General features: G+C 39.8%; 1 protein-coding gene and 1 long non-coding RNA gene across 5 annotated transcripts in view; one reads left to right on the top strand and one right to left on the bottom strand.

Moving 5' to 3' along the window:
- Positions 1-12,004, bottom strand: part of Exoc6 (exocyst complex component 6) — a 210,817-nt gene extending 198,813 nt beyond the window's left edge. For 2 of the 4 annotated variants that reach the window (XM_074078754.1, XM_074078760.1), the window contains exon 1: positions 11,787-12,004. In XM_074078754.1, coding sequence (XP_073934855.1) covers positions 11,787-11,908 — 122 coding nt within the window. In that variant the 5' untranslated portion in view covers positions 11,909-12,004. The remainder of the gene's footprint in view (positions 1-11,786) is intronic. The other 2 variants (XM_074078757.1, XM_074078761.1) reach the window with 1 other exon arrangement.
- Positions 1,352-26,463, top strand: LOC141424780 (uncharacterized). Its single transcript, XR_012449689.1, has 3 exons — positions 1,352-1,611; positions 23,435-23,671; positions 26,285-26,463. It is a non-coding gene; the product is annotated as an uncharacterized lncRNA (long non-coding RNA).

Below are 26,463 nucleotides of genomic sequence, written 5' to 3' on the forward strand. Positions count from 1 at the left end.
CTCCTTGGAAAATTCTACTCAAATGTATTTTCTTCATAAAGATTCCTCCAACTAATCTCAGTCTTCTCTGATGACCACAGATTCAATTTAGCATATTTATCCCCTCCACCCAGCTGTTTTCACAGTTTGCATTTGTTTAATTGGTTCCTTTTTATACATGTGGGGGGGAGGGGGATTGTTGTTATTTATTGTTTGTTTCCTTGAAGTGCTAAGGCTTGAACCCAGGCCTTTACATATGCTTCCCCTGAGCTAGATCCCATTTGTGGGTCTTCCTTGTTTTATACACTTGATCCCCAGGGAGCTTTATTGCATGCTGACTTAGAAGACCAAGGAATCTCTGCTACATCCCACTGCCAATTCCACCAGGAAAACCCACTGCAAACCAATGTGAAGTCATCAAAGCCTCCCGCCTGTTTCCATTGCCTTGATGACACAGGGGATCCAGACCTTCTCTGGGAAATCTACTTCCTTGTGTTTCAAGAACACACAAGAACAGAAAACTTCTTCCCAAATCCAGCAGCTTTGTCCCACCAGGTTAAGGGCCTTGCATTCAAATGGCTTTTTTTTTTTTTTTTAATTTATAGCTTCCTGTAATTCACCATAGAGTTTTACACATAACTGGGAGAAATCTGAGGGGTTTTTAGCCAAACAATGCTGAAGCTTTGAATCCATTGGAAACAGTTCTGGATGAGTTAAAAAGGAGCTTTCCAAATAGGTCTGAGCAGGTAGGAAATAATTAGGAATTAAAACAATATTGGATTATAAAAAAGTTAATTTCTTCAAACTTACTCTTTATGTATTGACACTAAATATAACATCTTATAGTGTGGTGGTAGAAACCTACTGACAGAGAAGGTTACCTAAAATTCCCTGACACCCACCCAAGAACTTCAACGTGAGACTTTGTCAGAGGATGTAAGAACTTCATCCATTCCTCTGGTTATTTAAAAATCTATTTTGGATCAAGCCAAATCTCTTTATGTAGAGATTGTTATGTATGTTATTTAATTTAAAATATACATTTTTTTAATTAAATAAAAACCTGAACCTCCTTGGCTGACTGCCTCTCCAGGCACTACTACCTCGTTAGCACACCCTAATTGCTAACTCTTGAGAGGGGAAAATTCTGTTTGAAAACTGAATCTGAAAGAATCACAAAAGAATAAGTATAAATTTTATCTCCTCCTACAAAGAGAATAAAAAGCTGGTTCTCTCTGCAGGAAACAGCAGACTATCTTAGCTCAGAGGATAAGCATTCCCAGAATTCATTGCTCTGAAGAGTAAAGCAAGGTAAGGTAAGGAGAGCAGGGCGTGTAGTACAGGCTAGCTTCTGTCTCCTGCTGGAGTATTCCTTTCCAGAGCATTGATTTTTTCAGATCTTTTCCCTTTCCCTCAAATCCTGACATCACCTATCCAAACCCAGTTCTCTGCTCTGGGAAGCCGAGCCTGCTTACTCACTCTTCTCACAGGCTTATTTCAACACCTCCCCTTAGAAATTACCTCAATGTAAGTACAGCAGCGTCTCCCCCACAAGTCAAGATGGAAGGAAATCTACTTACCACTCCTTCTGAAACAGCTTTTACTATTTCCTCTCTGACTTCTGACAGTTCTGTGAGTACCTGAAGGGTTTTGCTAAGAATTTAAAGCTAAATGTTTGAAATAACTAACTGTAGTTTGTTTGTTTGTTTTGCTGGGAATCAAACCCAGGGCCTCTAGCAATGCTAGCTAGGCAAGCATTCTACCACTGAGCTACATGCATACCCAGCAAAACAAACAGATAAACAAAGTACCCAAGGGATAAATGATTTAATCAGCCTGGGCTGAGGCAGGTGAGGGTGGAAGGGCACCTGGGCAGATTTCACATGTAGGCTAAGCTATTTTGGGGCAGTGGATATTGACTTGCAGAGGTGCCCCCCAAATGTCTCTTCAGGCTGCCTGGGAGTCCTGTCCTCACATGATTTGCAGTGTGTCCAGTATGAAACTAGCCAGCAAAGTAAGAATTTGACCTGTAAATAAACTCTTAGTCATTAACTTATACTTTGAGCCACTTGTCTGCAGACTAGTAACCTATCTTGGGAAAACTCCCTCAGAAAGCTGTAGAATGCAGCAGGACTGGTCTGGCCTTTAACTGCTTGAGGTCAAATTCCAACTCATCTCTTACTAGATGTTAGGCCTCGGGGCCTAACTTGTTAAGCCTTGGTTTCTTCAAGTGTGAATTGGGGACACTAAGAGTCACCAAATTGCGAGGGGATTAAAGAATAAATGTATAATATTTTGTCAGAGTTTAATCAACGTCAGCATTGGAGACTAGAGTTAGCAGGCATCTGTCCGTAAACCATGTAGAATAAGCATTTAGCTTCCTCTTTGATAAAATAAAAATAAAAACCAAACATATCAATGCTCTTTTTTCTATATGTTAATAAGAAGGCGTGATTGTGCATCTAGGTTCCCTGCACCTGAACCTCGTTATTTCTGAACGCTCAATAGGTGAAAACCACCTGAAATTTGTTCCCTGCTGTTATAGAGGAGGAAAGGGGAAACTATCTTTGGGTTAGACGCTCGGTTACACAACCACTTTGGTGAGCCCACGGGATCTTGTAAAGGAAACACCTCTTCCTTGTCCTTGGGGGGCTCGTCCTTTGGGGTACTTATCTCTATAGTGGTGGCAAATTGCTGAGACTATCTCTACTTTCAGGCAGTACTCCCTAGTCAGGCACAAGGATAGTGTCACTCCCGAGCCCAGTGTCTTTTTTTTTTTTAATCTTGTTATTGTTGTATTGGGGGTAATTGTGACATTTACCAAAGTTCTTACAATATATCATAGTTAAATTCACCCCATCATCATTCTTCTTTATTCCCCCCACCCCATTTCTGGAACAGTTTCAACAGGTCTCATTTTTCCAGTTTCATATATGAGTATGTAATATTTCCACTACATTCACCCTCCTTCACCCTTTCCTTATATCCCCGCCCTCCCACTGGTACCAACACCCAGGCAAGAAATGTTTTACCTCCCTGTTCCCCCTTTTGAAAAAAAGACTTTGTTTAGGATAGCTATACAGGGTGTTTCATTGGGACATTTCCATGTATATATGTATAATAACCCAAATTGGTTTATTCCTTCTATTTTTCTCCTTCCTACCTTAGTCCCCTTCTCATGGTGACTTCAACAGGCTTAAAAATTCTATATTAATTCTTGTATAGAAGGTATATCAACCATATTCATCTTCTTAACTTCCTTCTTTTACCCTTCCTCTCCCATTAGTGACCTCCCCTTAGCATGACCTGTTTTTCATAACATTGCTGTATTTGTAATGGGTCTATATTCCACATATGAGAGAAAACATGCAGTCTCTGGCTTTCTGAACCTGGCTAACTTCATTTAAAATGATGTTCTCCAGTTCCATCAATTTACCTGCAAATGACAAAATTTCAATCTTTATGGCCCCAGCCCAGTGTCTTGCATTAGTAAGTGCTCAGTTAATATTTGTTGAGTGATTCATATACAAATGCTTCTCATGTTAGGTTTAATGTTGTAAAAGTATTTTCCTATGTGGTAGGGTACATTTCTAAAAAGATTCTCTTTCCTGTGCCTGAGAACCCTATAGCAGACGTCTGATCTTTATGCTCTTAAGACTTTGCTAATGTCATTCAGGTGTTGTTTAAAGAGCCCTTGATATATAAAGAGCTGTAACAAAATGCAAACTACATGGCGATCATAAACTAACCCAGGTGGCTTGAAGCAGCTACTCACTCCAGTCACAGGGGTGCTCCTTTCAACTTCCACTTTTTTGGTACAATGACCCCAAGTGGCCACCTTCTGTATATGCAAGAGGATAAACAAAGCCCAGCCCAGCCTGGGAAGATTCCAGCTGCAAAACCATGTCCAGGAATCTGCTGTTCCAAAGATCTGGACCCCATCATTGAGAACAATACAAGGAAATTTGAAATCAGCCAAATAAAATTAGTTTTTCATGAAAGATGGGCCAATCCTCAGAGAAGTTCAAAAGTAATTAGCTGCTGGGTTTATCTATTCAGCAACAATTTTTATTCAATGTTTGCTGTGTGCGGGGCTCTGTGCTCAGATGTCAACAGGGCTGCTTTGTGGGTGTGTGACCTATGCATTTGCCCTTGGTTTAATATTCTGTAGTCACATCTCATAATTCTTGATAATTTTTGAAAAAAGGAACCTGCATTTTCATTTTGCACTGGGCCCTACATATAATCTTGCCAGTCCTAACCCTAGAATAATGTCCTGAAAACGCTATTATCTTGATAATCCCCAAATTAAACATTTTAAAGCCACCTAGCAATTAAAGAACTCATGTTCTCTGAGTTCCGTTCTCTGTCTTCCCTTCATATTTCCCTTCTCAGCTTGTAGCACAAACTATTTTCTCTTACTTTCCCTCTCCTAGTTGTTAGTTTTTTATTCATCATCCTATTCAGTGCATTCTCTATCCCTCATTCTTTCTCCAATTAGCTTTCCTTTAAGCCGTTGGCTCTTTCTCCCTTTTGTCTCACTTGTCCTATTTTTCTTCTTCTCCCCTTAACAAAACAAGTTTAGAAAAGTAACTAATGCAATGCAGTAAAGAATAATAATAACTGATGTTTACGTTCTGGCCACTCTCTGTAAAAAAAAAAAACAACCCTGGGCTCCCTTTCACTTATACTTTTATTATTCTTCACAGCATTTATTACTGTTTTTTTATTTGTGTATTTCTAACTCCCATCCCTAAAATACAAACTCTCTGAGAGCAAGGGATCTCCAAGTCTTAATCTTGCTGTATCAACAGCAACTAGATTAGTGCTTGCCATATTGTAGTGGGGCATCATAGTGGTTGAATGAGTGAATGAGCATTTGCTATGAATGATGGATTACATTAAATATTTTTCATGCTTAATTTAAGTAATCCTTTCAATAATTCTTTTAGTAGTTGTAAAGACAGAATTTGAAACCCTGTCCTTCCTTCCTGTTCCAAAATCCATTCACTTGACTATTAAATAAATAAAACTGTCTCCTTGTTTGAAATACTTGGTTCCTGAACATAATTTTTTAAAAGTTTAATCCATGTATTCATGTTTGGAAATGGAAAAATGAGGCATGTTGAAACTATTCCAGGAATGTGGGGAGAGGGGTTAAAGGAGAATGATAGAGAGGGGTGAATTCAACTATGATATATTATAAGAACCTTTATAAATGTCACAGTGTACCCCCAGTTCAACAATAATATAATAATTTGAAAAAGTTCATTCTACTGTTGCAATAGAGACCAAAGAGCTAATGGTAGCAGTTAAATGTACAGGAATAATTGGTTGGTTTGGTTTGGTTTGGTTTGTTTGCTTGTTTCAGTGTTAGAGACTGAACCCAGATAAGTGCTCACACCCTAGACAAGTGCTCTACCACTGAGCTGTAACCCAGCCCTACAGCAGTAGTTGGGCAGCTAGATATCCCACTCTGATCAGGGACCCCAGGCTTTCCCACAGTGCTGTAGATGGAGCAGGCATCAGTCATGGTTGGGCTGCATTTATTTCTGAACAGATTCTCTGAACTCCATTTTATACCCATAACCTGTAGCACATTGCACCACTCTCATCAGAGAAAAAGTGAGGTCATGACATTGCATTAATATTAGATATAAGCAGTAGTGAACATGATTGTAAAATGGATAGTCTCTCCCTTGAATACAATGCAGCCAAAGTAAAATTTAGATTTCTCTTAGGTAGACACAGAAAGACAAATAACACATGATCTTACTTTGATGTGGAATCTAAAAAAGCTGAACTCATAGGAGTAGAGAGTAGAATGGGAGGACAATGATGAAGGGATGAATTCAACTATGATATATTGCAAGAACTTTTGTAAATGTCACAATGTATCCCGAGTATAACAATGATAAAAATAAATAAAAGTTACCTAGAGATACTAGAGAAAGAGAGAGTAGAATGGGGGAGTAGAAGGAAAGAGGAGATGAATGAGTAAAGAAAGACATTGATTAAAGATAACAAAGTTTCAGTGAGACAGAAAAAATAAGTTTTAATTAAATATTTTTAATGTCTACTTAAAAATCACTAAAATGGTAGATTTTAAGTATTCCCTTCACAAAATAATTCAAGGAGATTGATATGTTGATTAGCTTGATTTTGTCATTCTACAATGTAAACATGTATCAAAACATCACATATACCTAAAAACACTATTATTTGTCAACTTAAAGTTTAAAGAATTTTAGAGAGGAATTTGAATGTTATTAACTCAAAAAATGATGTCTGTGATGATAGACATGCCAGTTACTCTGATCAGGTCATTACTCATGTATTGAAATATCACATTGTGCTACAGAAATAAGTACAATTACTATGTGTCAATTGTCAATTAGAAATTAAAAAAATTTTTAAAAAATAAAAAGGGATCTAAAGAGTGAATAACCTAGACATTTAATAGACAAATATGTGTGCCTGCAAAACTCCTTCTTGCTGAAGACTACAATATTTCTCTGTGCCCTTAAGGTATAACTTCACTCCCAGTTTCATCTCAGAAACTGTTTGGGTTTTTGGGTTTTTGTTTTTTTTTTTCCTGAACTGGGGCTTGAACTCAGGGCCTACACCTCGAGCCACTCCACCAGCCCTTTTTTTGTGATAGGGTTTTTCGAGATAGGGTCTCACAAACTATTTGCCTGGGCTGGCTTCAAACCACAATCCTCCTGATCTCTGCCTCCTGAGTAGCTAGGATTATAGGCAGCTGGCTGATGTTTCCCTTTTGATTATAATTTTCTTGAACCTGTCTCTTGACTCAATTTTTTTTTAAAAACTACAAAATATTTTTTAAAAGTCCCATGACTTAGTATTTCCCACATGCTCAGAATGTCAAGATGTTGTGAGTGCTTGTTTACCTCAAGACTCTAAAGTGCACATTAAAAGTAAAGTATACACATATTAAATTATCCTGGAATATATAATCCAGATGTAAGTTAGACAATAGTGGTAATAGCTAGGTATTTACTGAGCATTTACTGTATGCCAAACAGGCATTGCATCAGCACTTCATATACACTGGCCACTTCAATTAGGTTTTACTACACTCTCTATTTCAGTTTCAGAAACAAAAGTCAAAATCAAATAACTAATGAGTATCTGGTCCAGATTAAAACCTACACCTTTGATCTTTATCAATTTACTTAACAGAGTAAGATATGGTAGAAATCTTACATTTCTGAAAATATAAACAGCAAAAGCATTCAGGAATATCTACACGTGAATTTAACTAGTAAACTTTTTTTTAAGTATGTCATCCTAATATTTTATGATGTATACAGTTAGGTTTTTTTTTCAATGTTTTCTTTCCTTTTCTAAAAGCATGTTATCTTCATTCCTAAAAACATTAAAGTCAAAGAAATACAATATCCTGTTTGCTCTTAACCTGGTAAAACTTCATGGTCAGCTTTTGGAGAAGAGCCCAAGAGAGTCTGTGAGTACAAGTGTGAAACAATTATGTTATCACAAAACAATTACAAAAATTTCTTCTGGTACGTCATGCTGTACAATTCCCTTTTCCTCCTATTTTTTCCCAGCCCTCTGCAGGCTCTGTTTTGAATGCACAACCCCCACCTCCCACTAACTTTGCAGTCCCCTGCAATGTATCCATGATTTTCTTATCAGTTAGGCTCAGTTACAGAAACAAAACATGCTGTGACTTCTGAACCAAATCAATTCAGATCTATTTTCAGGACCTGTTCTAAGGGGCTAACAGCACACCTGCAAGACCCCAGGAGGCAGAATAAGCTCTAGGCTACATCCGGTTCTGAGTCAGTATCCATGGGGACCAGGTCTAGTGGGTGAAGCCTGGCAGCAGGAAGTTCTAGTGTGAATACAGTGAATAAATGTTTTAAACACTGCTATTGTCCTATGCTAAGACCATAGCTGCCATTACTAATTTATTAAAATCATCCTCAGACAACCATTATCAAAGCACCAGGATTGATATGCTAGTTGAGACCTATTAACCTTCTTGATTCAAGGAAGTTGGTAAGGTTTAGTAAAACACGTACAACTGAGTTTCTTTTAGCATGGCTCTAAGCAGTATTAGGCCTCCCAGGGACAGTCACATCCTGTAGAGGGAGTGGCTGGCAAGGGACCAGATGTATCTAAGCCAGACAGAGGGTCCAGAGCAAAAATCAAGGAACCTAAGCAGAATGAGAACATCCGATGGAAACTGGCCTGTGTTTGCAGAATGATGAAAACAGTGATGCCCAGGCCAAAATTACTAGAAAAGAAAAAAACAATAGAATTCACCTGGTGGTGAGTTCCAGCCTCCCATTTTGAATGCCCGATGCTAATCCATGCTAGGACCACACCGGAGTGGCAGTAGGCCTTTAGTTATATTTCTTTCTCTACTCATAAATCCAATCACCAGCTGCATTGCTAACATCAAATTGCACTTTTCTACCCTGGAATTTTATTCACCAATTAAGTTGGAGAGCTGTCAGAGATGGCTTTAACGGATGATTCACCGGCAATACAGATAAACCATCGGAAAGCAGAGTGTCTCAGCTCTCCCCTGAAACTCTCTCTCCTTCAAACTTATTACTACAGGCAATGATACAACATTTCACATAGAATGAAAACAAACACAGGACCTCAGCATCATCTGATTCTCATCCACTCTTCCAAAAAGGAGGCCAAAGGTTCTGACACAAGGGCCCATTAGGGGAGCCAGGCAGGAGCCAGACTGAATCATCTTGGGGGAGTTTGCTCTGGGAGCAGCCAAGTGTGAAGTTGGGAGGTGGAAGGAATACAGCCTGAACAGGGTGCAAGAGATTATAGGCCACTGACAATCCCTGCCAGCATGACTCCTGACCCCAGCAATCCACTCACAGAGCCCCAGACCGAGAAGACTGATCCTGCATATGATGGAGAAGGCAGGGAGGCAGTTAGTGTGCAGAAAAGTTTGCATGCTTTGTGAAACAACTGAGTCATCCTTAACTGACACCTCAGATTCCTACCTGAAACACAAGGTGGGCAGGGAAAGGGATAAAATTTAGGATTTTAAAGTACAGCATGTTTGATTAAAGCAATGCCTTCTCCTGTGAGGGAAAATGAGTAGACTCACAGATATCCTCTCTGCCTCGATTCCCAGGAACAAGGGCTTCCTGGGAATGCTTCTTTCATGTTTTCCCAGCCCAGTGGATTCAGTGTCCTAAACTTACCCTCACTGTCCATTCTGGGGCTTGACAGTAGGGCCTTTTGGGCTTGTTAGGTGATCTACCCCAGCCAAACCTCTTTTCTACCCTCTCTGCCCTTAGGACTTGTAACTTTAAAGTAATCTCACTTCCACCTCTTTTGTTTTGTTTTGCTTTGCTTGTTGTTTTGTTGGCTTGGGGGTTTGTCTTGTTTGAGACAGAGCCTTGTTATGTAGCCCAGGCTGGTCTTGAACTCAGAATCTTCTGCCTCCGCATCCCAAGTTTGAATTTTAGGTGAGCACCACCATGCCTAGTGGAACCTCTTTGCTGAAATGACGACATTCTCTCTGGACTGCCTTTTTTCTTATGCCTCCCAAGGTCATCATTAACTCATATGCTCATATGAATTAGTTCAACAAATATTTATCTAGCTACTATGGACCAGGCACTGTGGAAAGCTCTGCAGATACTAAAGAATAAGTAAGACATAGGTCGTGCCCTCAGAAATCTTTAGCCTGGAAGATTTGGGTTATAAAACAAAACACACACACACACACACCCCCCCCCAATGAATGAAGTGTTCCCCATCTAGTGGGAAAATCAGGAGAGGTTTCGTAGCAGAAAGCATTTGAGCTGGCCTTGCAAGATAGATTAGATAGCACTGAGCAAGATAAACAAAGAAAGGAATCATGCATGCTAGGAGGAAAAACTGCTCAGGGCATACTGTCAAATAGTAAGCAGTCTAGTCTGACCAAACAGTTGTCTTTATTTTCCAAGCAGAGCAATTACATTGTAAAATCAATGACATGCATAATCATGTGTGACAAAGGCATCAAATGGCAGTCTAAGCTGTCTTCATCTAGTCAAAAGATTAAAGCAACCATTTAGGAAACTAATCTTGTTAACTTTTGTCCCACGTAAAGGCTTGCTAGGGTCTCTGTGACTCCGCTCTATTCCCCAAATAACATCAACGTGTTGTAGCAATAGCCCTTGGAAAAAAAGATTCTGGCCCCGTGTTTAGCAACCTAGTCGGGAAGCTAAGAGGGGACATTCCGAGCCCACTGGCAGTGGTGACAGAACAGCATCTGGAAGACATATCTGTGCTGTCTCCGCTCTTGAAGGTGATGCTGGAAGAATGCTATGGTTGCCGGATTTTAGGAAGGCCAGGTGTAAGATTAGTATTGGGGATACTTGTCCTAAGAATAGAGGGCAGAAAAGATCTAACAACCAAGACATGAAGTTAGGACCAGCATGAGCAAGGCTAGCTGAGAGGTTAGTTCTGGGATGGATGAAATCTGTAGCTTTGGGTCAGGGTTGTGATACCAGGGGAGAGGTGGAAAGTGATGGATGTTGAAGGCCAAGGGCTCTGAAGCAGCAATTGCAGAACAGTAACTAAAACGCATGTAGGCTCCCTTCACTCCCCCTCATTTCCCTCCAGACTTCTGACCTAGCCACCAGGCAAATGCACAAGTCATAGAGGATAGTGGCTAGGATGGTGCAAAATATGGTCCATACAGACAAAACCATTGGTTTTCCCATTTGAAAAAGCACTGGTTTCTCCTATCTATTGAATGGGGTAAAAATTACCTGCCCTTCTTCACAGAATATTTGCGATGCTCAATTGGAATGCAGACATATAGAATAGTTAACACAGAGTTGAAGTTATTTTGCAACTACAACTAGATATTGATAAAATCATCCAATAAAACTCAATACCTCTCTGGGGCCCCAACACTACCGTAAGCCCTTTGAAGAGATTTAAACTATGTGTAGTGCAAAATAATGTTCAAATACATGGGAGAAATTTTCAGGTTTAAGCTGTAATGGATTTCAAGCCACATGGCCCTAGGACCTTTCTGAAAATGAAGAGGCAACATAAAAAAAAACTTTCCACTTAATCTCCAAATATTAGTCAACAAATATTTATTGATTGTCACTATCGCATTCAATGATTGACATCTTCTTCCCACACTGGTAAGTGTCATATGTAGGCAGGCAACCACAGAGAATTAAATTTTAACACATGAAAAATGTGATAAAGACACATGGTCTTTTGTTTTAATCCTGTTCTTGAACTGTACAAATTAATATCCATCTTACTATAAAAGCGATTTTAAAATCTTATATGGAAATAAAAAATATGTGTCTGAGAGGTCACAATATACCCAAGAGAACAGAAATAATATAATAGAAGCATTATACATTTTTTCCTACAACTCATTTCTACTCAAATATAAAGTGGTTTCATTGATAACATCTAATTTTTCTGGAGGTTTTTCACTAAGATATTTTAGAGAACCAATTGAAACCTCACATAAATGGAGATGGAATATCTATTTGGAGATGGTATGGGGTCCTTTTTGATAACTTGAAAGTTATTTCCATTTTTAACCTTATGGTAATGGGTTTAAGAAACAAGTATAATGCAAAAAGAGTGGATTAATTATTCATTGTAATTTCTCTAAGGGTAAGAAAACTGAAACTAAGTAACTCAGAACTATAACTCTTTTCCAAAAATAGTTTGTATTCTGTTATAAAGACAAGTATACAAGTTAGGAGAAAGTGATCTTATGGTCACTAAAGAAACAACAAAATATAAAGATGCCGTACCTTAAAGTAGCTTCAATGGGCAGCTCAAATGACTGAATCTCAGCCAGAACATTCTCATAGTTTTGATCTGTGTCCTCTTCCAACATTGTTCCACGTGCTCCTGATTTTTCAGCGGCAGACATCAGATTTTACATGCAAAATGGTTGTAATTTATAAAATCAATGGAGTTTCCCTTCTGGTTGTTATAAGGCTTCTCTGTTCACCAAAGAAGCAACAAAGCCAAGCTCACTGTCTGACTTCATGCTATCAAGGTCCTTGCTTCCAAGAATGTTGCACAGCTGTTGCTCTCTAGTCTCTCCTTGTAACATTTTACTTATTATTAACCTTGACACAGTTCAGAAAGTTCCTGCCTAATGCCTGCTATATTTATTCACTTGTTTCTCAAAGATAGTAACTATAACTAAGGATTAGAACTACCGCAATATAAAAATTCATTATATGCATTTGATTTGGTGGGCATCTATTATATCATTTATACTAAGTATATAATTCACTGTGTTAATTATGTTAACATATGTTCTTGGTTATTCCTGAAACTCTGTCCTTGTAAGAAAAAAAAATGCAATGCACTATAGAACATTATTTCTCTGCTGTGTGACTTCTCTCAGTTCTGGAGCCATAAATTCTTTTTCCTCAGGTTCAAAAGCAAATGTGCCTAGAGTCACTTAGATTTTAATCTTTATCAGTCACTCATGTCTCACTGTGAATTTGTTGTGCCAGATGCTCCTGCAAAGTAGGCTTTCATGAGGAGAAAGAAAGAGTACAAAGATGTCAGGACTTTCGGGGGCTGGTTGCCACTGAGAGGAAGAGTGCAGAATCTAGAGGCCCAAAATATCAACAGAAAATGTGGCTTACAGCCAGTCCCAAGTAGGCCTAAAAGACTAAGTGGGCATTTGCACTCGTTCTTCCCTAACTGTGAGTTTAACCTCATGTTTCCTAGTTTAGAACAAGAAAGTGGTATTTAACGAGATGGATAGTGACATTCTGCCATATGAAACTATTATTTTTAAGTTCTTATCATAATTTTTAATAACTGAAAAAAAAAACTGAAGTTCTTTCTCATAAAAAATATGATAGTCAGAGCAGGCTATTTGTGACAAGGTTTTTGTCACCGATTGCATCAGTTTGTCACTCCAAATGCATCTCTGCCCTTGCCAGGACCTCGCTGTGGGGCCTAGTGTTTGTCTCTGCACTATGACTTTGGGTTTAGCCACGTGACTTCTGCTGGGCAGTGCTGTATGAGCTGAAGTGACAATATGTGTGTTGCTGATCTAGGCTTTGTAAGGCCTATGTATTTCTGTTGTCTTCTTGCATCTTTACCATCAGCTGAGAGCAACATTCCCTGAGAGTCAGATGGTAGAGACAACTCCACCAACACTTACATCCTCATCCTGCCACAGCAGCCTGAAAGGAAGCTTCCCATCCAGGCCCAGACTAGATCAGACACACCCCCACCAACCACCAAACACAGGAACTATAACAAGTGATCGCTGTTTTCACACTGGATGATGGGTTATACAGCGATAGCAAACTGATGCAGCATTTCACTTCATCCCCACCAGTTGCTCAGTTCTAAGCCTAATTTCCCTCCACAGCAGGTGAAGCAAATGCAAGGAATATGTCTAACACCATTTGGCCCATAGCATGAAGTATTAGTGCTCTCCTTGAAGATTCAACAAAAAATGACTTTCTCTCCTTTGTTAAAGTCATTTATATGCAGGGTTTTGAACTTGCACCAAATCATAAAGATATTTATGAGCAGAATATCTGTCTAATCCATGTTTGTGTTCTCCATAACTGAGCAGTAAAGTGTATACTTTATACACATAAATTCTTTACATGATGGTGACAGCCAATAAATAATTGTTGACTAATATTTGAAGATAAGGTAAAGGATTTTTGTGTGTGTATGTTGCTCATTGAATGAATGATAGTGAAAACTACAAATTAAGAGTTATTTTTAATATAATATGTATAAACATAACAAAATATTTATAGGACATTGTGATGATTAGTTCTAAGTGTCAACTTGACCAGATTAAGGGGTACCCAGAAAGCTGGGAGAGCACCATTTCCGGGTGGGTCTGTGATGATGTTTCTGGAAGAGAAGAGCATGTGAATACAGTGGGCTGAGTAATGAAGATCCACTTCACCCAATCTGGGCAGCATCATCCAGTTAGCTGAGGGTTCAGATCCATAAGCATGAATTCACTCTTTCTCCTGGAGCTGGGACATCTGTCTTCTCCTGGTCTTGGACATCAGAGCTCCAGGCTCCCCTGACTTTGGACTCCAAGACTAGCATCAGCAGCCCTCTTCCCTTCCCAGGTTCTCAGGCCTTCAGCCTCAGACTGTCTGTAGGCTTCCCTGCTTCTGAGGCCTTTGAACTTGGACTGAGCATCATAGCCAGCATCCCTGGATCTCCAGTTCACACATGGCTTATCATAAGACTTTTCAATCTCCATAATCACGTGCACCAGTCCCTTTAATAAATCCTTTAATAAATAAAAAATAACTTTTTAAAGTTATTTTTGTCTTGTGAGGAAATGTTGGTCCACATGATGCAAAAATCTGAGAATTTCAGATTGAATTTATCAGAACTTGAGAATACATAAATACTCGTTATACACAAGCATTGGTCATCACTAGAGAACAAATCTATAGGTAACACCTCATATATCCATAAACATATACCTGTGTGTGAGAACCCATCCTGCCCTAAATAGCATATAGCTTAAAATTGATTCTTTTCCCCACACAATTCAAATTTCTATTCTGAAAATGTTCAAACCTACAAAAGAATTACAAGAAGAATGCAATGAGCAAGCACATACCCTTCATCTGATTGTTACATAGAGTTCTTTTAGAATAGGATAACTGTTCATAAATAGCTTTGATTTATTGCTACTGCATGACCTGTGCCTACTGCACAATCCTCTTTTGGCCCAGTCAACCCACAGCCAAAATAATCAAGGTCTAAGCTGGTGACTTGGTTGCCTCTTTCTGCTCCTGAGTTCTCCCCACACACCCTCTTCTCCCATTCCACTCTCATCTGCTCTTCCCATTTCTGTGAAGTGAGTTTTCTCTCTGCTCCTCACTTTCCTCCACTCTAGATGACACAGGCAACAACTTCCTGTTTCCACTGGCTCACCCAGCATCTTCCTTTCATTCAGAACTTTCCTTGAGTGCATTTCCTGCCGGAAGTCCACACAGATTGAAGGAACAGGAGAGACTCTGCTCCCAAAAGTCAGTCAGAAAAACAACGTCCCCTGGCCCACCGTGCTGACGGCAATCCCTCCAAATAAGGAAAAGAAAAGGAGGAAATGGAAAAGTTTTAAACAGCCATATTCCAAGATGCCCATAAAAAAGAATGGTGTGTGGGACTGGAATGTTCCCAGACTTGACCCTTAGCCTCTCATCCAGCTGCAGTTCAAACTGACCACTTCCTAAGATCAAGCCTGAGGGCTGACGGGAAAACTTGAGGTGACCCAGGATATTCCAGCAGGCCATAAATAATATTGATCTGATCCAGTTCCTGGGGCCTCTTTCTGGGCCTTTTTCTTCCTTCTCTGTAACTGAACTTCTGTCTTATTAGTCTGCTAGGACCCCCAGTCCCTCTAGAAATAAAAATTGTCTTTTCTTTTTAAAGTAAGCTTATTCTTCAAGTAACAGTCCATCTGTCATTGGCTTTTCTTCCTCACCAAGACTAGAATCCCAGCCACTGTTATAGGTTTAACCAGCACAGGTGCCTCATCTACAGTTTACAGGAAACATCTAGAAGCTGGAAACAAGGTAGGAGTGTCTGGAAAGGAAAAGAAGGTACCAAAAGGGGTGACCAAGCCTGGCAAATGTCATCCAGTGTTCAGTTCTGTTCAGTCTTACTGGAGTCTGATTTCTGCCCTCCCTCTCCTACCTCATACCTTTCTGTGGGAGAAATTCTTCAGCTTTATGTTTTGATGGGTTCATAAACAACAACTCAGCAACCTAGGAATAGAAGAGTCTATGAAAAAGACCCATGCTAGTATGCTTGGTGACTAAATGCAAACATTAGCCCCTTGGCTCAGGAAAACAATAATCTAGCTCTATTCAAAATTGTCTTGGAAGTACTGGCTAGTGCAATAAGGCAAGATAAAGAAATAAAGGATGTAAAGATTGGTTAAAAGAAGAGGAAGAAGAAGGAAGAGGAGAAAAATTGACATTTATAGAATATGTGGTTCTCTATACAGAAAATCTACATAGACCAACAATGAGTAAATATAGCAAGATATCTAGATAAAACTCAAAAACATATCTATATATTAGTGACAATTAGGAAATGAAATAGGAAAGCAACACAATATACAATAGCATTAACATATCAGATATCTAGGAATATGATATGCTGCTTAATTAAGATTTGGGGATATATTGGGTCATAACTGAAACCACTAACAGAGTCATAAAACATTAAGAAATGACAAAGTCCAGGACTAGAGGTGTGGCTCAAGTGGTAGAGAGTCTGCCTAGCAAGTGCGAGTTCCTGAATTTAAAAATTCAAACCCCAGTACCAGAAAGAAAGAGAGAGAGAGAGAGACAGACTGAGAGACAGAGAGACAGAGAAAGAGAGGAAGGAAGGGAAGGAGGGAGGGAGGGAGAAAGAAGGAGAGAAAGAAAGAAAAGCATGAAAAAGAAGTGATAACACCCAAGAATCAGGAGCAACTCTGAGAGTCCTTGAGTCATGAATGATATTTAGCTCTTACAAGTAATTTTCTGGACCCATTTGGTATATGGTGCATATTCTAGCTTTAAAGGTCAGGGGTAATGCTACAGGTAGCTTACCATATGTCACAAAATGTCATCTGCCTTTCACATCTTACAAGCTGCCTTACCATATAACTAACAGTGTAATTTCAAATATAGGAATGCTCCTAAGATATGCACAGGTATTTTCAACTTCCTCCCTATAAACCTCAATGTTTGAAGTTGTAATACCCATAAATGGTAAGCTTCGTTCCACCTGGCCCTCTCCTGCCTACCTGGCATCTTCTCTGGCCAGCAAACAAGTTCTCTGGGGCCAGCATCTCCTCTGGAAACTGTCCAGAGAACCAGCTGGCTCAACAAGTCTCCACCTCCTCCTTCTTTCCTCTCTGTTTTTGTTTCAATCTTCAGAGACAACAGGTGCTCATCATTCCTAGCTACCTTTATTTTGTCTCCAATCCAAGTAGTCACTTTGTTACACATACATGAACATAAATACACACACAATCACACACATTCTCTAAAATCATAGTTTTTTTAATGTGAGGACATATTGGGAGTTGAGGTTTTTTTTTTTTTCAATTGTCTTGTTTTTTTTCCTGTTGGTGGGGATCAAACCCAGTGCACATGCTAGGCAAGCACTCTCCCACTGAGTTACCATCCCAGCCTAAAATTGCTTAATTTTTTTAACTGCCTAAGGTTTTCCTGTTGACAGCAAAAATAGAGACTAAAATGTAAACCTCCTGACTCAGCCCAGTGGTCTTCCACTGTGCCACCCCACCATTTTTTTTCTCTAGGCACCTAGATGCTGGAAGACTAGAATCTTTGGAAATGTATTTTAATCAGTGATAATAGAATTTTTTTTCTTTTTTTTTTTTTTGGCAGTACTAGGGTTTGAACACGGGGTCTCATGCTTGTTAAGCAGTTGCTCTACCACTTGAGCCACTCTGCCAGCCCTGTTTATGGTAGGTATTTTTGAGATAGGGTCTTGAAAACTATTTGCCTGGCTGGCCTTGACCCATGATCCTCTTGATTTCTGCCTCCTGAGTACCTAGGATTACAGCCATGAACCACGGGCGCCCGGCCCATAATAGACATTTTTAACAAGTGCCTACATAGCAGTTAATGTATGCCATGTATTATCCTAAGCACTTCAAAAATATGAATTTATTTAAAGCATGCAACTCCTTAAGAGATAGATATTATTATTAGCTTCATTTCATAGCATTAAAAAAATCGGAAGCAGAGAGAAACTGAACAACTCACCCTAGCCCCAGCAGCTAGTAAGTAACAGAAGTAGTCTCAAAACTCTGAATTTAACGACTACTGAAAGTGACCTCTGACATCTGAGTAAGGCAGATAATGCAGAGTGTAAAGAAAGAAACTCTAACCCAATAATACTTGGAAGGAATAAGTGTGATGCTCCACATCTGAATTAAAGCCTGAGGGTTTTAATTATTTCAATATCAAATACCTACCCTGAGACAGTTATATGTGAATATTCCTCCTTCTCTTTAGAAACTGGCAGACAATTATGGGAATCAGATCATTTTAATAAAGAATATTTAAGTGCTATGAGAGACTTTCACAGGCTGCTTCTGTGGGAGCACAAAGAAGGGATACCTAATTGTCCTTGGGAAAGGGTAGGAAGCCTCTAGAAGAAGGCTCAGGCAGAGTGTGATGGCTCAAGCCTGTAATCCCAGCTACTCAGTAGGCAGAGATCAAGAGGATTAAGGTTCAAGACCAGCCAGGGCAGAAAGTTAGGGAGACAAACAAGCCAGACAAATGCCTGTAATTCCAGCAACAAGGGAGGTATAAGGAGGAGGATCACGACCTGAGGCCAGCCAGAGCAAAAACGTGAGACTTGATCTGAAAAATAACTAAAGCAAAAAGGGCTGGGAGTAGCTTAAATAGCAGAACACCTGCCTAGCACGCACAAGGCCCTGAGTTCAAACCCCGGTATCAAAAAAAAAAAAGTATGACATCAGGCAACAATAATAGACAAGTACACATTTGCTAAGTGAATGAGGGAAAGAGGCAAGGGTATTACAAACAGAGAACGCCGTGAATGAAGACACGGAGCAATGCTTGTTGACAGTAAGCTTCCCACAAGTGACTTGAGTGATTCAGTTACTAAAAGTCTACTGCAAACTTAGCTGCGTTAGTAATAGTACAGCGCCAAACACATTGTGCTCAACATGTGTTTTCTCAGTACCACCCCCGAGTAATGTAGAGTGTGTTCACTGCACTATTAATCATTTCTTCCAAGAACGTTCCTTTGCAATATGTTTGGGAATCAGACACACATTCTGCCTTTCAGAGTGATCTAAAAAGTGCTGGATGTGGCAAAGCATTCTTGTAGTATCAGCACTTGGGAGGCTGAGGCAGGAGGACTGCAAGTTCAAGGCCAGTCTAGGCTACATAGACCCTGTCTCAAAAAACAAACAAAACCAAATCAAAACAACAACAAAGAGCGATCAACAACACCTTCGTGCTTGTCTCTTCTGCCACCCTTTACTTCTCTGACTTCATCTCCTGCTACCCCCTTACTTGTTGCACTTCAGTTTCCCTGGCCTCCTCACTGCCCCTCACCCTTTGTCAGGCGTGCTCCAGCCCACGCCTTACACTCCTGCTCTCCCTCTTTCTCAAATGCTTTGCATTTGATATTCACTTAGCTCCCTCCTTCAAAACTCACCTTCTCAGTGATGCCTGTGATGGAAACAAAATCCAGCATTTCAACTTGGATCCCATGCTCCCTCACCCATCCCACTCTCCGCCTTATTTTTGTCCCTTGGAACCTATTGTTGTCTTCACATCATTGTTTTGTTTGTTATCTGTTTCCCCTCTTAGATAAATGAAGACAGTGATTTTTTTTTTTTTTTGCCTAGGCCTATTCCTGTCAAAGAGGGACATTCAATCAATATTTGTTGGAAGCTGATGGAGTGAGTGACTCAAGTGGCAGAGTGCCTGCCAAGCAAGCGCAAGGCCCTAAACCCCAGTACTGCCAAAAAATAATAAAATTACTGACACTATTATGATGCTTTCTCATATGATATTGAATAGGATATTTGCTGTGGGTTGTGAAAAATTAAAATAAAGATGCTTCTTAATAAATAAATAAATATTTGTTGGATGGATGGGTGGATGAACAAATGAAAAAACAGATGAAACACAGAAAATAAATACAAGTACATGAAGGCAAGAAATGAGAGCTAAACAGGAAAGGATTAAAATGCCAGGAAAAAGCATTTTTGTAGCGAAGCACATCTGTAATTCCAACACTTGGTAGGCTAAGGCAGAAGGATCATCACTTTGAGGCCATTCCACACTACGTAGTGATACCCTGTTTCAAAAAATCAAAAATGAAACAAAACAAAACCCTGAAGAGCAACCCAAGGGCCCATTGACAGATGGAAACATTAAATGGAATATTATTCAGCCTTGAAAAGTAGGTAATCCTTTTACATGCCATAATGGAAGAACTGAGGATATTGTATTAGTAAAATGAGAAGGCACAAAAAGACAAATCCTGTGTCATCATCCTAATTATATGAGGTGTCTAAAGTGGTAAAATTCACAGAAACAGACAGTAGAAGGGTGATTGCCAGTGGCTGGGGAAGAAAGATATGCGGAGATAATGGGCATAGAGTTTCAGTTTTGCAAGGTGAAAAAGTTCTGGAGATCTGCTACAAAGCAGTGTGAATACACTTAGCACCCAGAACTGTATACCTAGAAGTGGTGATGATGATTTTGGTCTAATACCAGAGGGCTCACAAGATAACGAAAGTATCCACAGAGGATAGGTCATCAGCCCCAGAATTGGAGGATGGGTTTCATTTGCATATTAAGGGTGGTGAAGATATTCACAGCCAAAGCATATGCAAAAAAGTTGGTGAAACAAGAACACATAGTGTGGAGAGAGTACATGGCCAGGGAAGTGAGAGTGTGGCTGGGGTGGCAAACCAGGGGATGCTTGCCTGAGATGAGGGTGGCGACAGAGACACGAGCAGAAATTGGGCCCCTGTTGCTTCGCTCCTCTGGCAGCCAGCAGGATGGCTGGCATAGTAGGTACTCAGTAAATATTTGTTCAATAAATAATCTTGACACAGAAGCATGGTGCTTTGTAAGTAATGGACATCCAATAAATATTAAATCATGATATCACAAAGGCTGTCTAAAATAAGATAGTTAAAGTTTTTGTTATGGTTATGGTATTAGTTCAACATTAGAAAACCTTTCGTGATGTTCAGTTGAGTTAAAATTACAACATTGGTATGTTCGAGACACAGCTATGTCATTTCTTATTTGGAAGTTAGTTTTTTTGAAGAAAAATCTGTCCCATCCAAAATGGTGATTCCACAGGACCATTTTATTTTTTTTCTATAATCTTCAAAAAATTTAGGATGTAGTATTTCATTCCAAAAAGTGTTCTGTTATTTCAGTGGGTCTGTGGTTTTTTTTTTAAATATATATTTCTACTGTTTTTTAAGAATAAAATTTTTCAGGCTGGAATATGGCTGAAGTGATAGAGCATTGAGCCCTGAGTTCAAACCCCAGTACTGCCCCCCCAAATATAACAAAGAAGAATAAAATTTCTCAAAATGCCACATAGTACCCCGTAAACATGTATAATGCTATGTGTTAATTAAAATACATAAAAAAGTTATAAGAAAAAATTTAATTTATTCTAAATCTCTGACAGAACTTACCACATTTTTCTGTTTATAAAACCATACGAGGATATTGCATTTCCGTGAGTATTTTAATGTTATTCTAGTCTAACCCACCTCCTTCTTGGAATGGACTGTGATTTTCTACCTTCATATAGCATATATGGCCTTTATATTTGCTTCCTTTATCTAGAAACTGTCCCTAACAATTTTTTTTTGTTTTGTTTTGTGCTGCTGGGGTTTGAACTCAGGCCTACACCTTGAGCCACTCCACCAACCCTTTTTTTTTTTTTTTTCAAGATAGGGTCTCTTGAAGTATATTCCCAGGCTGGCTTTGAACCACAATCCTCCTGGTATCTGCCTCCTGTGTAGCTAGGATTACAGGTGTGAGCCACTGGTGCCCAGCCCCAACAAGTTTTCTTGTCTGTAACATGGGCACAATAATAGTGTCACCTTGAGATGACATGACAGCATCCAGGCTGAGTTAGAGGTGTGGTGGGTCCTGAAGGAATGGCTGCTGAAGGAAGGGAAGGCTTGAGCAGGGGCGTGGAAACAATATGCCTCAAAGCAAATATGAGTAGTGTACCGCTCAGCTCAATTGTTTCTCTAACTTGACAAGAAAGAACATTGGGGCTAATTGTCTTAAATAACTAATTATTCTTTATCTTCATGCAAATTTGGGGATTCTTTCTTTTTTGTCAGTCCTGGGATTTGAGCTCAGTGCCTTATGCTTGCTAGGCAGGCTCTCTATCACTTGAGCCACTCCGTCAGACAATTTGGGAATTCTTTAAGAAATGGTTCAAAAACTCTTCTCCTACAATGTCTGCTAATCTGAATTCTCAATAAAAATCAGTACTGTAGTAGAAATAGCCTCACCAAAAAAGATCCTTGATCCCCACACCTCTTCTGCTTGCTATGTTAGGGTTTTTTTCATTGGAAACTTTTAGGTGAATTTGGTCTTTTCCCAAGTGCTCATCTTAAACCTCTGCATCCTAGCCAACAGGGCACTGGCAGAGCAGCAGCGGTTGTCACGGAGCTGGAGCATGGCGCCACCTAGCGGTCATCTTTCCCCACAGACCTGAAACTGGCTGGTGCTCTCTAGGTTTTCATTTTATTTTTCAAATTGGCAATTGTAAAATGTCATTAGAAACCACTAAAGAGCTTTCCAGCATTTTTAGGAACTTCTCCATGTATCATTCATCCTCCGTTTATCTAGTTTGGATCTCATCAGACCTGAGAATAGAAAAGGCTTGAGACAGGATCTATCACCAAGCTGCCGAAGGTCCCCTTTTCTCCCACGGGAGCTCAGGGACATCTACCTGCAGGCCCAATTCAGGACACCAGCTTCTTTGGGCCAGAGAGGATGGACTACGCTTTGCCCTCTCTGACGGGCAGGTCTCACAGCTGCCCCTGGTGAAGGCACCCCTCCTTCAGCTCGCATTCTTTTAAACAATCATTCTCTTTTCCCTCTTTTGAAACCAAACAATTCCCTCACAAGTACAGGTTCAGGCATGAAATAGGAAATTGTACTAAACGAACGGAAATGTTTTGCTTTAAATACTGAAGGCATTTGTTTACATTAAGAAATACTTTGCATTCAAAGGCCATTATTGAAAAGCAACATGAATCATCACTCACAAGGGGACTTTATAGATAAGAGATAAGCCCTGGCCTACACAATTGTACTAAACATGAGCACTCTTCTTGGGAGCTTTTGCTGAGTCATTTCTCAGGAAGTGGGCTGTCTAGGGAGATTTCTAAGAGGAGGAACAATCGACAATATTTTCATATTAATAACCTCCAGTTACTTTATTGTTCTCGAAACTTTTGTTAATAAGTATTTTCCTGTTTGGTGAAAAAAGCATTTAATCAAAAGACAAAGCCTAATCTGATTTATTTTTATGTGTTTGGGATTCTTCTGTAAGTGATATTAAATATATTTAAATAAGAGTTGGCTAATTGTAAAACATCCTCATTCACTGAACATAATATCAGGAAATCTTTTTTCTGACCTTTTTCCCCACTGAGGTAACCTTGTGCCTGCTAAGCAAGCTCTCTTACTGAGCTACTCCCCCAGCTCTCAACTTTTTTTTAAAAATATGTGTTATAACAGATATTGAACGAGTTCTTTAGAGTGGTTGTGAGTAATCATTTGGGGTTCAAATTTGTTTGAAGACAGCAGCAATGTTTCCATTTCATGGTTCGGAGTCTCTTCTGCTCAACTGCCTTGGAAATTTCTCTTAGATCCTTCTCAGATAAAGTTTGGCCCCCTGGAGACCGACTGAAGATACAGGCTGTGTACACCAGAGCTCCTCAGAAAACTCCTCAGCAGCACCACAGAAGATAGACAGGGTCCCCATGTTCCTGGAAGATCCCGGTTCGCTCACGTTCTGGCCCCACCCACAGCCACTGAACCTCTCTTACTTTTAATGAGGGTTTGTGACAAGGGACTGAAGTCAACTGCCCATGAAACTGGGGAAGGTAAATTGTGAAATCATATCATTGTGTGATTATGATTTTTCTTGATATAAATAATTATCATACTTATTGTCTGACAACACAAATACATCTCCCAGAACCTATCCCTTAGACACCTTGGGGAGAGAGCCTCATTTCACATGCACAGTATGGCTTTCCTCCTGGATGATGAACACAGTGTGTCCAGTTATGCAGTCAGGTACCAGAATCAAAGTAGGCTTCTTAGCCAAGCATGATGGCATATGCCTGTAGTCCCTCCTGCTAGGGCAGGAGGATAGTGAGTTCCAGGCCAGCCTGAGCTACACAGTGAGACTCTGTCTCAAAAAAAATCAACAAGCTGGGTGCCAGTGGCTCATGCCTATAATCTTGGCAACTCAGGAGGCAGAGAACAGAAGGATCATAGCTGGAAGCCAGCCTGGGTAAATAGTACAAGAGACCCTATCTTGAAAAACTCCACCACAAAAAAAGGATTGGAGGAGTGGCTCAAATGTAGGCCCTGAGTTCAAACTCCAGTGCTGCAAAAAAACAAAACAAAATCATCAACAACAAACAAAGTAGTCTTCTGTGTAGTGTAGCAGTCCTAAGTAGAATCTCTGGTGCTGGAGTATCTGGGTTCAAATGCTACCTTTGCTATGTGTTAGCTATGTGACTTTAAGTACTTTTCTATGCCTGAAGTTTCCCTTTCTCATGATAGACAAGGTCCTGTCCCTGTAAGTTTGTCCTAATGAAAAAAAGGTCTTTGGAGCAGTGCCAGGAAAAGTACCACCCCATAGGACTGTTAGTCAGTATCAAGTCATTGTCTAACAATGGAGTATTATGTACCATTGAGGATAACTTTTTAAATGAACTGATTTTTATTTTTGGGCTAGTAAATAGAATTTTTTTTCCAAATGGATACAGGTGGGTGTTTCTTTGATGCTCAATGGTCAAAGTCTTGAATAGATCAGTGACCCATAATGTTCTGTACGTTTTGTTAATTTACTCATGCATCTTTTAAAAACAAACTATGTACTTAAGACTCTATGAAGCCCAGAAGCCAGTGGAGGAATTTCTCCCTTATTCCAACTTGAATAAAGGTTGACACCTACACGGAGGATGGCACACACGTGTGCTAGGAGAGCCACTTCTGGACCTCAGAGTAAGGATCTGAATGCAGTCTGCTTGCCTTCAGAGCTCATAACCACTATGAGACATTGCCTCCCGGACCCACTGGAGGGTCACAGCCCAGTTCCATTCCTTTTGACTCCTAGAAGTTTCCATTCTGCATACAACCTACGGGTAACCACCCATTTGTTCTGCCCAGGCTCCTGGAGTCTATTCAGGGAGCAAAGAGAAGAATGAACATTAGAAAGAGCTCATATCCTAGGACAGAACCTCAAAAGAAAAAGGGTCTGATTAAATGTTCCTATGGTGGTTTCTGTTCAGGTTTGACATTCCCCAACAACCACTAAAAGACCGTACTGTGGAGAAAAAGGAAAGCTGCTTCCCTGCCCCCCACCCCCCACCATGGTTTACCTTTGTATCTCTCTGGCTTCTCCTTCTCAGCTTCCTTCCCATGCTACTTTTTGTCAGTTTGTTCTTTAAATGTATTTGTTTCCTAAGATTCTGTCCTCAACTCTCTTTTCTTCTTCCTCTAGTCTCCTGTGTGTCCATCTTCCAGACAAGTTCCAAATCTAGATCCTCTATTGCACTTCTCGCCTAAGCTTTAAATTTCTTTCTCCACAAGCTATATACCATCTCCATCAGAATACCATATTTCATTAAAGAGACCCAAAAGAGAACTGGTTAACTTTCCTGTCCTCCTTCTTTAAGCCATTCTCCATGTACTGAACACCTACCCACTAATAGTGAAAATCCTCCAAATGCAGGTAGTCTCAGCCGGCTCTTGCTCTCCCCGTCAATCTCCACCCAACTCTGACCCGTTAGCTCTGGACTGGGCACCTCTGGGCACTTGTGGATCCCACTACTTCTCTCTGCCATGGTCCTCTACCTGTGTATGGTAAATAAATTTCTATGCATTCAAGATTCAACACAGAAAGCCCCTCCTCATATTCACTCTAGGTCCTAGATTGCATGAGACAAAATTTAGATAGGACTTAAACACTTTATCTACAATGTTAAAATAGGAATTCTTCTACCTCTGGTTATTAATCACTGTTTTATCTCAAAGCACTAGTACAGGACATCATGATTAGAAGCCTTCAATAAATGTCTGTTGGAGTACTCAATTAATTAATGAAGTAAAACAGAATTGGTGTGTTTTATATTGCTAAATTATTTCTTCCTCCACCCATTCTTTGTCTTCAAATTTCCCATTACCTACTGTCTCTGTTATGGATTGATCCCTACTCAGAAATTTTGATGTTGTTAACAGCCTATTTTAACTCCTGGGAGTAAATTTGGTTTACCAACCCTGACATAATCTGGGCCCTTCACAAAGACAAGTATTGTACAGTAATACCTGAGAGAATGACTAATGTGAATTCTTTCATTTCAAACACACTGTGATAAAAAGAAAAGTTTCCATTTATACCAGGTTTTGCAGGATTATGGTTCAATAGGTGATCTGGATGCTTCCTTTTTACTTCTAAACACATGTGTTCCTTTGTTTCTCAGGAAGTAATCATCATGTAGCCATGGAAATCAACGAGTGCAAAGGAAATGTTGCAGGGGAATAATGAAGCCAACTAGCTCGACTCCACAAAAGCTGGCCACATCCTAAAACAATTAAAACACAACCATCCAAAAGCTCTTAGAGGAAGTGTCGATGGGTGCTTGGTATTTCGACAACAACT

The sequence above is a fragment of the Castor canadensis genome, chromosome 7 (genome assembly GCF_047511655.1).
Source record: "Castor canadensis chromosome 7, mCasCan1.hap1v2, whole genome shotgun sequence".
Classification (NCBI taxonomy): Eukaryota; Metazoa; Chordata; class Mammalia; order Rodentia; family Castoridae; genus Castor; species Castor canadensis.